This window comes from Amphiprion ocellaris, chromosome 20, assembly GCF_022539595.1.
Source record: "Amphiprion ocellaris isolate individual 3 ecotype Okinawa chromosome 20, ASM2253959v1, whole genome shotgun sequence".
NCBI classification, from domain to species: domain Eukaryota; kingdom Metazoa; phylum Chordata; class Actinopteri; family Pomacentridae; genus Amphiprion; species Amphiprion ocellaris.
The window spans coordinates 2,843,302-2,856,358 of NC_072785.1; the positions used below are offsets into that span (position 1 = coordinate 2,843,302).

General features: G+C 39.9%; 1 protein-coding gene across 4 annotated transcripts in view; it reads left to right on the forward strand.

Annotated features, from left to right (window-relative positions):
- Positions 1–13,057, forward strand: part of alk (ALK receptor tyrosine kinase) — a 498,812-nt gene that overhangs the window by 424,604 nt on the left and 61,151 nt on the right. For all 4 annotated transcript variants that reach the window (XM_055005938.1, XM_055005937.1, XM_055005939.1 and 1 more), the window contains one exon: positions 7,656–7,772. In XM_055005938.1, coding sequence (XP_054861913.1) covers positions 7,656–7,772 — 117 coding nt within the window. The remainder of the gene's footprint in view (positions 1–7,655; positions 7,773–13,057) is intronic.

Below are 13,057 nucleotides of genomic sequence, written 5' to 3' on the forward strand. Positions count from 1 at the left end.
TGCTGGTGTTAAGAAATATGGAGATGCACCATGTAAGTGCAGATGCTCCACAGTCCCTCAGTGTATTGATAAAGATGACATATGGGGCTAATTAAAGGCAGTTTATTCCTACCTGGTCTCTCTCAGGTGTATCAGTGGTGATGTTTTGTATAATGCAGGGCAGTAAATGGATCAGCTTCGGACAGATTGAGACGCATACAGAGAAGCAGTGCGTGCGGCTGAATAGAGCAGGAAGTCAAAAAGTTGACTGCTGACGTAAAAAGTCTGTTGTGTGGATATTTGACGGAGCGATTGCAATTTGGAGGTATTCTGGGATTGTGGCTGGGTGGTAACAAGGTCCTCCCCCCGCTGTGGCTGGCCTCTGGTGGGCTTCAGGTAGCTTACGGTGCCCTGCTAATGAAGAGTGACAGCCAGGCCGGCTGTTGCCCTGCCCTCTGGTTCATGCTGCTCTGTGGTGGACCTGCTGAGCCCTCTTGCTCCAGCAGCATACCAATACCGAGTGCACCAGCTCTGTCTGCGCCATAGCTCTGCAGGAGCATGTTTCCCTGCTCAGAATAACAATGTACTGAGCTTTATTAGCAACTTAGCTGAAAATATAAGAAGCTGCTGAACTTGTTTTGTACACACAACACATCTTAAACAGGCTCTTAAACAGAGACGCTGTAATGTGGAGCAGTTTTTTTTCTTGCACAAACAATCAAAACGCATTGGGGTCAGTCGCGTGCTGTATGTGATCCATCAAATCTGCACCTAAACTCTATTAGTATCAAAGCTCCCAAGCAGCACAGACTTATACCATCATATTTATTTGAGGATTACAGTGCTGGGGAATGAGCTATTGATTTTCTGGCAGATTTTAGGCAGTGCTGAGGTTTTTTAAGCTTTGAAGACAAAATTACAAGATTTATTTTTTTTTAACCCCAATTCATTTTTAGCAGAGACCACTGGCCAAAGTCATCAGACTCAGAGCAGCTTTGGTGTGTATTTAAAACCAATCTGAAGAACTGGCTTTTGATTAGATATCTTACGCAAAGGAACACAGGTGAGATTTCAGCTCAAACACCAAGATTATTGAAGTAGAGTGCGTGATTGTTACAGACAAATGAAGGTTGCATTCAGTCATTGCCAAAGCAGTTCACACGAAGCTGATTCAGCCTATCAGTGCCAGGTTTCTGTCTCTACTTTGTAATGCACCAGAGTTTTAAATTTGGTGTTTGTGGCAACATTTCCATGCTGGTGTTTTAGTAGCAGCATCATTTATGCCAGTGATGTGTCAGAGCTGGGAAGAGGAGTGGCAGAGACAGAGTAGGTTACTGCAGCTATAGGACTGAATAGGAAACATCCACATTTCTGAAACACCACATAATAATGAAACACGACGTACAGAGGGAAGACTATAGTTTAGGTGAGACACACATCAATAGTGTTTGTGTAATTACTCTCAGTGTGAGAAGAAGGAAGTAGTGGCATCACCAAGGGAGGGTCTGGCAGGGCTACAACTAGCCCTGAAATAATCAATATATAATTGAGGGACTTTTGAAGTCCATGAGATACAACTTGCATACATTTTTATTAAATGTAATTATTTATTATGGCAATAATCACTTATTAATATAAAATAACTGGATATCACTAAAATGTCAACTAAATAACCGTCCGAATTTAATAACAACCACCTTCTAATTAGCTAAACAATAATAAAATGAGCTGATTCGGAAATAGTTTGGATTGTGTTCTATTTATTAAGTTGAGATAATCATGACAGATATTTCTTTTCTGGCAATATATCAAATTTTATATGGAAAATAACAAATTGTATCTGTGTCAGAGAAATCATTTTCCACTAAGTCCCCCATTACAAAAACACCTCTCCAGGAAGTGTGTTAATTCCAGATCACATGACCTGCTGCACATGATGTCATTTCCTCCTGAAGAAAAGACTGGCCAGACTCCAAGGCTTTCTGAGTTATTTAATATAAAGTAGTGTAGATTGATCACAATTCAGCAGGTTTACTATATTATCTTTATAAAAAAAAGTTTCAGTTTCAATTTTACTCAATTGTATCTATAATATTGAGAAGAATCTTTCTGTAGAAATGCCATGTGGTGTTTGGTTATAGGCAGCCATGTTGATTTTAAATCTAAAAATGTCAACTATGTTAGAAAAAGTCCCATAATTATATATTGACCCAACTGCACTGACCAAGTGCAAATAAAAGGTGCATTAGATTATGAAACAGCTGCATACAAGACAAAGTCTGACTATCAGGCTCTCTCCTCCCACACATTTCATTACTGGCCCATAAACAGCACACAGAGTGCAAAAATCACACATAGACCTCTCCAAAATCACAAAACACTGATCCATAAAAGTGTGACTTTACTACAATGAAGGTGGTGTCTGTAGTAGGTCAAACAAAATGTTTACAGGAGCAGAAGTTCAGCTTGTGGGAGTGTTTCCTTTGAGTTTATTAAATACCCACAGCATCAGAAGGCAGCAGAACTCATGGAAGCATCTCTACAGTGAGAGAGTTGTGAACATTTACATATACTACCATTCAAAAGTTTATGGTCACCCAGACAATTTCATGCTTTACATGAAAACTCATAATTTTATCCATGTGCTAACATAATTGCACAAGGGTTTTCTAATCATCAATTAGCCTTTCAACACCATCAGCTAACACAATGTAGCATTAGAACACAGGAGTGATGGTTGCTGGAAATGTTCCTCTGTACCCCTATGGAGATATTCCATTAAAAATCAGCTGTTTCCAGCTACAATAGTCATTTACCACATTAACAATGTCTAGACTGTATTTATCATTTATTTAATGTTATCTTCGTTGAAAAAAAAATGCTTTTCTTTCAAAAATAAGGACATTTCTAAGTGACCCTAAACTTTTAAACAGTAGTGTACATACAACAGCAATACCTTCAATAATTAGTTGTAATTAGAAATAATGCCTGACATGGAGGCCTGAATCTAACGGGAAATGACATTGTTCATCACCTCAGACAGGTGAGATGTCACACAGAGTCACAGTTTGTCAGCGTCAGTTAAATCATTAGTTCCACAGTCGAGTCCTGAGCTCCTTCAAGCTGTCAGGACGTTGTTTTACTATAAAAGTCTGATCTGTTTACTGCAGTCAAAATATTTCTGTCATGACAAGTTTGTTTGTTTGTTTGTTTTTATTTATTACAGAGATTTTCAGTTTCACAGTCTTACAGCAGGATATTTACTGTAGTGGCATTATTGTGTACATGAAAAATTGTACATGAATATGGCAACAGTGAAAACACACGTTATTGTACCATAGGCTGCTGTGATTAGATGATTCGTCATTAATCATGGACAGAATTGTCAGTGTTTTAGAGATCCTAAATAAACTATGAATGTTCTGCCTATAGATGAACTTTTTACCATTAAATCTCCTCCACCCAAAATGTTAACTGTACCTGTATTAGTCTGTGTATAGGAGATAATTAGTAACCTTAACTGTAAAATGAGAAACTTAGTAAGTAATTCCTTATGTCTCATATTCACATAGTTTTAACTAGCATCTATGCTACAACAGCAAAACGGTATTCTTGAAATTCAGTTATGGCTTTTTGACATTTTCAGTCCCCCCATTTGGCTATGCGACATTTTTGGTGGTGCCACTTGGTTTAAGGTGAAGGTATTGGCTCCAAATTTAAGCAATCAGGTTTTCTCTGACCAAAGAAATACACCTTTCAGCTGTTGAGGGAGCCCCTTGCCATATTGTCACAAATGGTGAGCCTTCAGCCTGAGGTGATAGGGGAGCCAGGATGAAGAGAGGGATTGTTGTTATGGTAAAATGATTAGAGAGATAAAGATGAAAAGTCTTGTTTTTGTCCCCTGATAGTGCCATAATGAAGGCAGGGAAAGCAGCATGATTTGTTTTCACCAAGGAGGCAAATGACACAATGTGGGAAACTCATTGGCTGGTGGCACATTCTAGTTGATTTCTGCTTGGTATTCAGCTCATGGAGCACTTTTCCAGCATCTTGGAAACAGCAGCTACCCATCAATAGGTTGATAGTGATGTATGCAGCTGCAACTTTTCTACTCCTGGTTTAGGAGAGCAAAGAAAGAAAAAGGAAGTACAGTTATAAACCTTTAAATCATCCTTTGCTGCGGTTTGCCATCCAGGGCAGCCCTATGGAGAATATCAGGCAGCTACAGTGCAAACAAACTGTGCGCTGTTGTACTGCTTTATAGGAGAAGTCAGCCTACAACGAGAGACCTTCTCTTTTCTCCTGCTGTATAAAATGTAAATAGACCCTGAAACCATGTAATCATGCTCTCAATAGTCTATTCCATATGCAGAACACAAATAGGATTTAATATGTGGGTCATATGCATATAAAGCATCATTTAAAATTTATTGTCTGAATGCCTCAAGTATCTACAATGAGCACACTGAAAGTGGTAAAAGAAACGATGAGGAGGGCCTTGAGACTGAAGCACTGCGACAGTCTGGCTGAAACAGCAGATTCTATTGTTCTAAAGCTGACGAGGTGGTCTAGCATGTTTAAGCAGCGTAGACGGCAGCTATCTTCACTTCTTAGTCAAGTAATCTCTGTATGTGCGTATGTGTGTTCTTCGGTTTTCTAGACAACCATTTGTTTGATCTACTTCAAACATGCCAAGCGTATTGCTGGGGACCCAGAAAAAAACACTGTCCAGTTTGAAGTAGTTTGGATGAGCAGTTCTCCAGAAACATAAAAACATAACCAGCAGTTGGTGACCACAGTAGGGCTGGGGAGAGTCGGTGATGTAAAAACGCTATAATTTACGACAACATTGCTTCTCAAAAAAGCTGCACCTGGTCAAAGCATGGGGTCCCCTGGAGAACAAACTGCAGCTCAAAAAACCTTGCTCCCCATTATGTACAGTGTGGGAGCATTTAAAGCAACATTGTGGTGTTCTGTGAGCACTGCAGACTAGAAACAGCTGGTCAACTGCTGCATGAGCACCTGAAGAGAAAACCTCCAAGAGGGTTTTGTTAAGGCTGCAGTCACAGACAGCACCATTCTGTATATTTTCCTGTCCTCCCCCAAATATCAATTAGTTATTATTATTATTATCAACACATAGAATTTAGTTAGTAACAGTCACATAAAAACCTGTTTCAGATGTGCACTCCTTTCTATTAATCTGATGGCATCTGAACTTGTCAGTTTCATGCCCAAAGGAGCTCCCTGATTTATTTTTGCTCTACCAAAGAACACAGCGGAGTTATGTGACAATCAGCGCTGGTTTGTCTGTCTGTCTGTTTGCAACATTCCTCAAAAATAGACTAACGGATTTGGATGAAATGTTCAGGGAAGGTCAGAAATGACACAAGGACCAATTGATAAGATTTTAGCGGTGATGCGGCTTATAGTCTGGATCCACGGATTTGTTAAAGATTCCTGTATCATTGTGAGACAGCATACTGTAACTATGACAACAAGTGAATGCTACGGCTGATGATCACACAATTGCGATCCTACCAAAGATCCACCACTGCAGACTTATTGGAAAAAATACAAGGAATAATTGATTAAATTGTGGGGGTGTTTCCGAGTTCCATCAATTCCCATGGCCTGCTACATATTTAGGTCAGATGATTCAGTATCCATACATAACGTACACATGGATAACATACGCCTGTGCTCAGCGCAAGGTCATTTTGTTTGTGGGTACATCTGTATTAAATGGCGACATTCTATGTTGCCATGATTTCTGATCATCAATAACTAATAAATAAGCAAATGCTGCATTTATAAAACAACAACAACAACAACAACAAAAAAAAACAATGCTGCATTTCTGACAGTTTCATCTGGGGGAATGAACAGCCTTGGAGGAGTATTGCATTCTCTAAGTGCTTTTCTTGTTTGGCCATTTTATATTATCTGCTGACTTAACAACCATGTATAAATGAAAAATGGCTCAAACTAACTTTATTTCTGAATCATTTCAGGTATTTTCTTTGTCCCACAATGATGCAAAAAATACATTTCGAAACGTTTCTCATCGTTTCATATTATTCCAGCGATGACAAAGATCCATGTCAGAAACATTTTGAGTTATAACTGAAGAATTTATGTGAAAAATACCATGTCACCTGATCAGGGAAAAGTTTTCAATGACATATGTTGATTAAATCGGATTATATTAGCTAGTTATAGAGCCATGTGGACAGTGCTGGTTGTGCATAAGAAGTTTTAGTGTTAACATTTTGATAATCCAACACAGTCAGTGTTGTGTGTGAAGTAGTTTGGATGAGAGATTGGTTGATGACATTGCAGCAATTCTGGAGGCCAAGCAATCAGCCTGTTGCGAACAGGCATGTTTTGAACAGGCACCCCTCTAGTTATTATAAATGGTACAAATCAAAGGCAAGACGAGCAGAATATCTGTCAGCAGCATTATCAGTTCCACAAACCTCCGAAAACCTGACATTTTTGGAAATAATCTCTGTCATCAAAAGTCCTGTGCTTTTACAGCAAACAACAAGGGTCGTGTAGCAACAAGGCCCCGGAGGGTTTTATTCTACAGAATACAACATCAAAGAATTGAGATGCTGGTCTTGAGAAAAAAAAACTGTGTCTCCTTGAAGCAGAGCTGAAGTCACACAAACTTATAGCAACTAAACTGAACATTGCAGCTGGTCTCTTGGATTAAGAAGGTGAAGCCTTTGCTGGATAGGAATGAAACAAGTGTTAACATTTCATGTCCACGTCACTCAAGGTGAAGTCGTACAAGCTCTGCACTGTCTTCAGGGATGAATTCTTTGAATTGTAGATTTTAGTCTATAGGGTGTTGTAAGACTGCTGTGGTCACTGATTTTGTCATTCCAACTTCATTATGTCAAGTAAATACTAGAAAAGCACTTTGTTGTGTACAGTTGACAGGGCTGCACTGATTGTTCCTATACCTCATGTAGTGTCTGATCAGACATGGACATGAACATTCTTTAACACCATTCAAGCCTTTTATACCCCTGATTGCAGTGCATGGACCTAATCAAAAAAGGGGATTTTTCTGTGCAGTGATTCAGCCAAGCAACCATGGGAACTCTCTTTCTCCACCTCTGCTGAAAACTAGAGAATGGGGACATGTGGCTTCTTTTTTTTTCATTTAGATCAGCATTCAACCCTATTAGTTGTTAAAATTGGTCTTACCCTACTTTAACATCTTTGGGGAAAAAAGAGTTCCTCTATCTTGAGCCCTAATAGCCAATCAGCCAGCCTTTTGCCAGGAAGATTTAATTCTGGGTTAGAATTTGAAGTGGAAGAGATCAAGGTACCAACAGGCTTATGATCTCAGTCCTGGGAAAGCGATGAGGCAGGAGGCTTGATGGATTGCTACAAAACACCCAGGCTGAATGTGCTTACCGACCTGCTGTAGGAACAGATAGAGACAGGAAGAGATGGAGTGGAGCTAGATGTTATGCATTCCTTCCCTCTGTATGGCCGATGGTGGTACAAATGAAAGAATGACCCCTGCTGGTGGTTCCACATTTTCTGTGCCAGTGAGGAGTCTGCAGCTACTGTGATCCAGTGGAACAGCAACAGGATGTTTCTTCACATGAAAGCAATAAAATGAAGCCTTTTCAATATATTTTTGTATTCTCTTTCAGCTAATGGGGAGTTTCCACCAGTGGTCCCCACCACAACGAGGCTTCCACTCAGACCCCCTAATAAGACTTCCCCTCCAACCATTAGCCATTCAGAGAGTCCTTCCTACACAGATTACTGTAAGTATGAGCTTAACTTCCACAGTTAGCCTGAAAGTGTGAGTGATGATATGGTTTATTTCTGCCCAACAGGAGAATATTTTTTGTGACTGTGTTTTCTGTGTGCCTGTTTCTCCCTTTTGTTTTTGTCTGCACTGCTGTTGCTTTTGCTCACACATCAAACTCACACACGTATGCCTGCATGCATTAATGATTTACAGTTACTCTACACGTGCTCAGCACTGCACGATGTGGGGGCTGCAACAAAGTAAGTGTGCCCCCTACTGGTCCACACCACACGCACAAGTGAGAGAGTGCTGCAGAGATCTCCTTTGGCATTAAATGGAGCAGGACGGGCAGTTTTGAAGTGTAAAATCCTCCAATTTGTCTCCTGAGAATGTCAATGGAGCCAGTTACACAGACTTGACATTTTCCACCTCACACTCTCTCACTTCCCGGCTTCAAAAGGGTAAAGACAAGCAGAGATTCAATTTCTATATTTAAAGTCATAAGTTAGAGTTACTTTCATATCAAACCTGCTCTAAAACACGTTTCTTCAGCTACAGCAGGAGCTTTGAAGTACTTGAGGTACACTGGACTTGTTGAAGTTTCTCTGCTGAAAGGTATCAGACACTGCCACTTTACAGGTACACTGGGCAGAAAACTGTTTTTGAAGTCTGTATTCTTTGAATGGATAATATTTTTCTGGAAATTATTTCCACTATGCACGTCTGCAAAACACTTCTTATATGAATGTTGAACAAATGTGAGCTTCGTCTGCGTTTCTGTGACTGTTTTCTAGTCCAACACGATTGGTCGGGGCAGCGTTTCCACACTGCAGGATTGTAATTGCATTCATCTATATCTTGTTTTCTCTCCCAGACGGCATAAAAGGTTTTTATGGCATTCATATGCTGTTAAATCCAGCAAATCAATTTTGCAGGGAATAGAGGCTTGCCTTCCGTTTGAAACTGGTTGGACAGCTCACACTAAACACTCAACCCCAGTGACGAAAACCAGCAGATGAAGTGCTGCATTTGAACACAATGCATAAATCAAAGCCAGCATACAGACATGAGAAATTAAAGAAATATCTCACCCTAACCAGCTTCAGTGCTGCTTGGCATTGATTCTACAAGTCTGGAGGGTTGAACCATCATTCTTTCAAAAGATATTCCCTCACTTGGTGTTCAGACAATGGTTCAGAGAGCGCTGTCTAACATGTGGGCCCAAAATCTCTCATAGGTGTTCAGTTGGGTTGAATATGGTATAACAGCATAATACAGACACTGGATTCCTTCACTTTAGGGCACCAAGGTTTCACATTTTTCCTTTACTTTGTCTGATTTCTGTGCATTTTGAGCCTAAAAGAAGGAAATCATAAGTTATTTATTTATATTTTGTTATCTAAAGAATTCCAAGATGTAGAAAGTTGTCCCAGTGTTTACCAGCACTATTCTGTTAAAATTCTGAATTTTTGAAAAAGGGTTTAATTTAAAATTCACTTCTAAGAAATAAGAAGTATTACTATGCTTTGCAGTGGTGTGGAGTGTTAGACAAGAAAAAGAAAACAATAAAGAGAAGTGGGAGATATCGCTGACTGAAAGAAGTGTGAACAGTTTTTCGGATGGCTGCAGATTTAACAAACAGCATTCGATCTGCTGTACTATCAAAGTCCCAAATTTAGAGGGTTTTTCCATGAAAATATACCCTTCATCCCCACATGTTTTAACTGGGAACTCATTCTGATGGAGAACAATGTTAATAAAATCCAACCCAGCATGTGGACAACATGTATTACTTACTAGATGCTTATGTATGAAACTCCCTACAGTCTGATGGTCAGAATTGATATGATCATTGCTACCCTGCAGTTTCAAGGTGGAAATACTGCACTATTTCACTTGTAATGCATGTTCCAGCACATATAAAGCACCATATGGACATGGTAACAAGGTAAATATATTTGATTTTCTTTTGACAGGGTCTTTAAAACTTGAGCCAGAGCGATGGGTGTTGGGGGATGGGATTATATACACTACCGTTCAAAAGTTTAGGGTCACCCAGACAATTTCCTGTTTTCCATGGAAACTCCCACTTTTGTTCATGTGCTAACATAACTGCACAAGGGTTTTCTAATCATCAATGAGCCTTTCAACACCATTAGCTAACACAATGTAGCATTAGAACACAGGAGTGATGGTTGCTGGAAATGTTCCTCTGTACCCCTATGGAGATATTCCATTAAAAATCAGCTGTTTCCAGCTACAATAGTCATTTACCACATTAACAATGTCTACACTGGATTTATCATTTATTTAATGTTATCCCCATTGAAATAAACTACTTTTCTTTCAAAACTAAGGATAAATGACCCCAAACTTTTGAACGGTAACGTATATTTTTACACATAAAGTAGGGACAATGGTCTGACTGATCACAGCCATTATTCATACAACCCAAAGCAGAGCAGTTCTCTGTCAAATCGGTGTGTCCAGGATCTAATAAGCTATCCTGTGCTGTTTTTCTGCAGGTTAATTCGATTTATTGTCTGTGATGTGGGTCATCCTTCAGACTTGAACAGAGTGGACTGTTTATCTCTGGAGAGTCAAACAGGGACAGCAAAACATCAGACATAAATTCTGAGCAGCTAATGTGATTTGATAATGTTAGTGGATTATAGAATGAACTGGAGCCACAGGCATGTGTTGGCCAGTAAACAACCGCTACTCAGCCTTTGTGCAAAGCAAGAAACACGACATTCATGAACAGCATTATATGAAGGCTCTTTGGAAAGAGAGAGTTTGCGAACTGGATTTTGCAATGACGGCAGCAGCATACAGGCCATTTTAATGTGCTTACACAGGTAATACTCAGTATGGTTACAATGAAGGCAGCAGACTTAAATCCTGGCAGAGAAAGATGGGACTTTGAGATCACACTGCTCTCGCCCTTGTGATTATCATAGATATTAACTCAGGGGAAAGAAGTTGAACTTGCCGTTACACGTTGGCCATTTCAAAGACAGCCTTGAGCGGTTAACATTCGCCGGGCGTCTTCCTTCTCCCCGTGTGGAGCTGATGCTTTGACGTCTGCAGGGCAGGACGGCAAGCCTGATGAGGGTTTTAGCTCAGCAGACCTGTCACTCCAACAGGACTCTCTTCTTCCCCCGACATGCTCAATGATTAACCCCAGCAAACATCACCGTCCCTCGTCTCCCTTCACTCTCTCCTCCTTGTCTCCTCTCACTCTGCTACCATGACTGGCCGGGGACATTTTGTTCTCTTTCATTTCGACATTTGTTTCCCATCTTCACCATGTAAAAGCAGTTATTGACTCTCTGTTAGTTCACATTACTGCCTTCTCACCCTGCCGCCCTGTCAGCACTCTGATCTCAGTCTGTTGTGCCACTTCTTCCTCCTGCACTTTTCCCCGCCTTCACCCTGACTTCACCTTCATTCTTGTCTGTCTTCTTATTCGTTGTCCTCATCCCCATTGATTCCCCACTACTCTGGCAGCAGACACTTTCATTTCTCACCACCACCCTACTGTGTGGCACCCGCAACTCACTGCTGACTCATCAGCTGCTTTTCGAGAGGTTGAATAAGTCAACCTATATTAGCTCGGTTCCTCTTCTTCCTTCCTTGCCTCTTCTGGTGGGAAAGGAACACGCTGCCAACTTCAAAATAAACTCTTGGCTTTTTTCTGGCCATTCACTGTGTCCATGTGGGCATGTTGTTGGCAAAGATGATGTTCTTTTGACACTATAGCAAAACTTTACCTAATACACCGTCAGGATGGATCAATCTCTTATCGTATGTGCACTTTACCTAGAAGAATGTACAAGCATTAGCTTCTTTGAACATACAACACATTTTCATATGAAGATGTTCCACTTCCACCCACACAACCACAGACAACAACAAGTGGCACAGATATAAACTGGCATCAAATCAAAGACAGAAAGGATGTTGATTGAAGCAATCTGACTGGCTCTTGAACGTAACCAGCAGCAGATGACTGTCCCTGAACGCTCCGTGCAGAAAGGAGTTTTGGCCATTTCATGTCTGCTAATTAGCTGTACAGAGGAGATGTGAGTCCATTCCTCATTGTTTACTTGTGTATAAACACTGGCCTGCAGCAATCAGTTAACCAGTTGCTGGGTTTTTCAGGGGAAACATTAGTCACTAAGACAGATATGAGACTGATAACGAGCAGAGCCACGCAAAACAGGCTTTTGTAATTAATTGGACTCTGTTGCTCTATAAGCTTTGTACTTAGCATTCAGATCCACTCATGTGCCAGCCTTGATCCGTCTTTCTAATGGCTGGCCCAAGAAGGACAACTGTCACTGGATAAGGAGCATACATGCTAAGGGAGGAGTGTAGTCGAGAAGGAAAAGTCTTCGTACTCTTCTTTAAGGTTTTGGTTTTTATTGCCTACAGTATGTTTGTGATTATTTCTTTGGCTTTTAAAGTTAGACCAGGCCTTTTACGGATGCTTGGAGATCCTGAAGACACATAAAAACATGAAAAAATTAGAAACTAAATAGATTCATTGCTTTTATTGCGGGCTTTTAAAGTGCTTGAATGAAAAGCCGTGGTACAGAAAACAAAAAGAAATAAAAATAAAAAACACAGGAGTGTTTTTTGACTATTTTGAACACAGTTGTTCTATAAATCTGTCAAATCGTGGTTTAATCATTGAGTAATAATTAAACTAAGTTGTTTTTTGATTTTCTACCCATTAATCAGACGTTATCAGGCTTGGCTAAGACATTTTCAGCTGTTGCCAAGAGTGGTTTACTTGCCATTTGTCATATTTATCAAAGAAATATGAAAGCTATGCTAATTTTCTGTTAAAGGACTGATAACAAAACTGACAATTAATTTCACTGTGAAGCCCAATGAAAAACAGATAAAGACTTGCTATTCTGAGCCATACAAGATGTTTGGAATGCATTTATCTCTTTCTCAAGCAGATGACGTCCCTGTTCCTAGCAGGTGTTCAGACCAAAAACAGCCCTGCATTAAAAGAATGAAGGGGCTGCATTGGTGCGAGCATGTTAACTCAGATGAAATGATTAAAATATGATCCAGAAACCCCTACGATTTTATCTTTTTTCTCAACAAGAGCAACTTAAAGACTAGAAATATGCTGCTCACTTTACACAGCAGTAAGGCTTGACTAATAATCTGCTTGGCCAGATTCAATATTCTGCTTTTTTTCTGGTTTAGTTTTGCTTTTTTTTAAGTAATTCCTGATTTTTTTTTTAAATAAAATAATTTAAGTGTACAATTATGGCT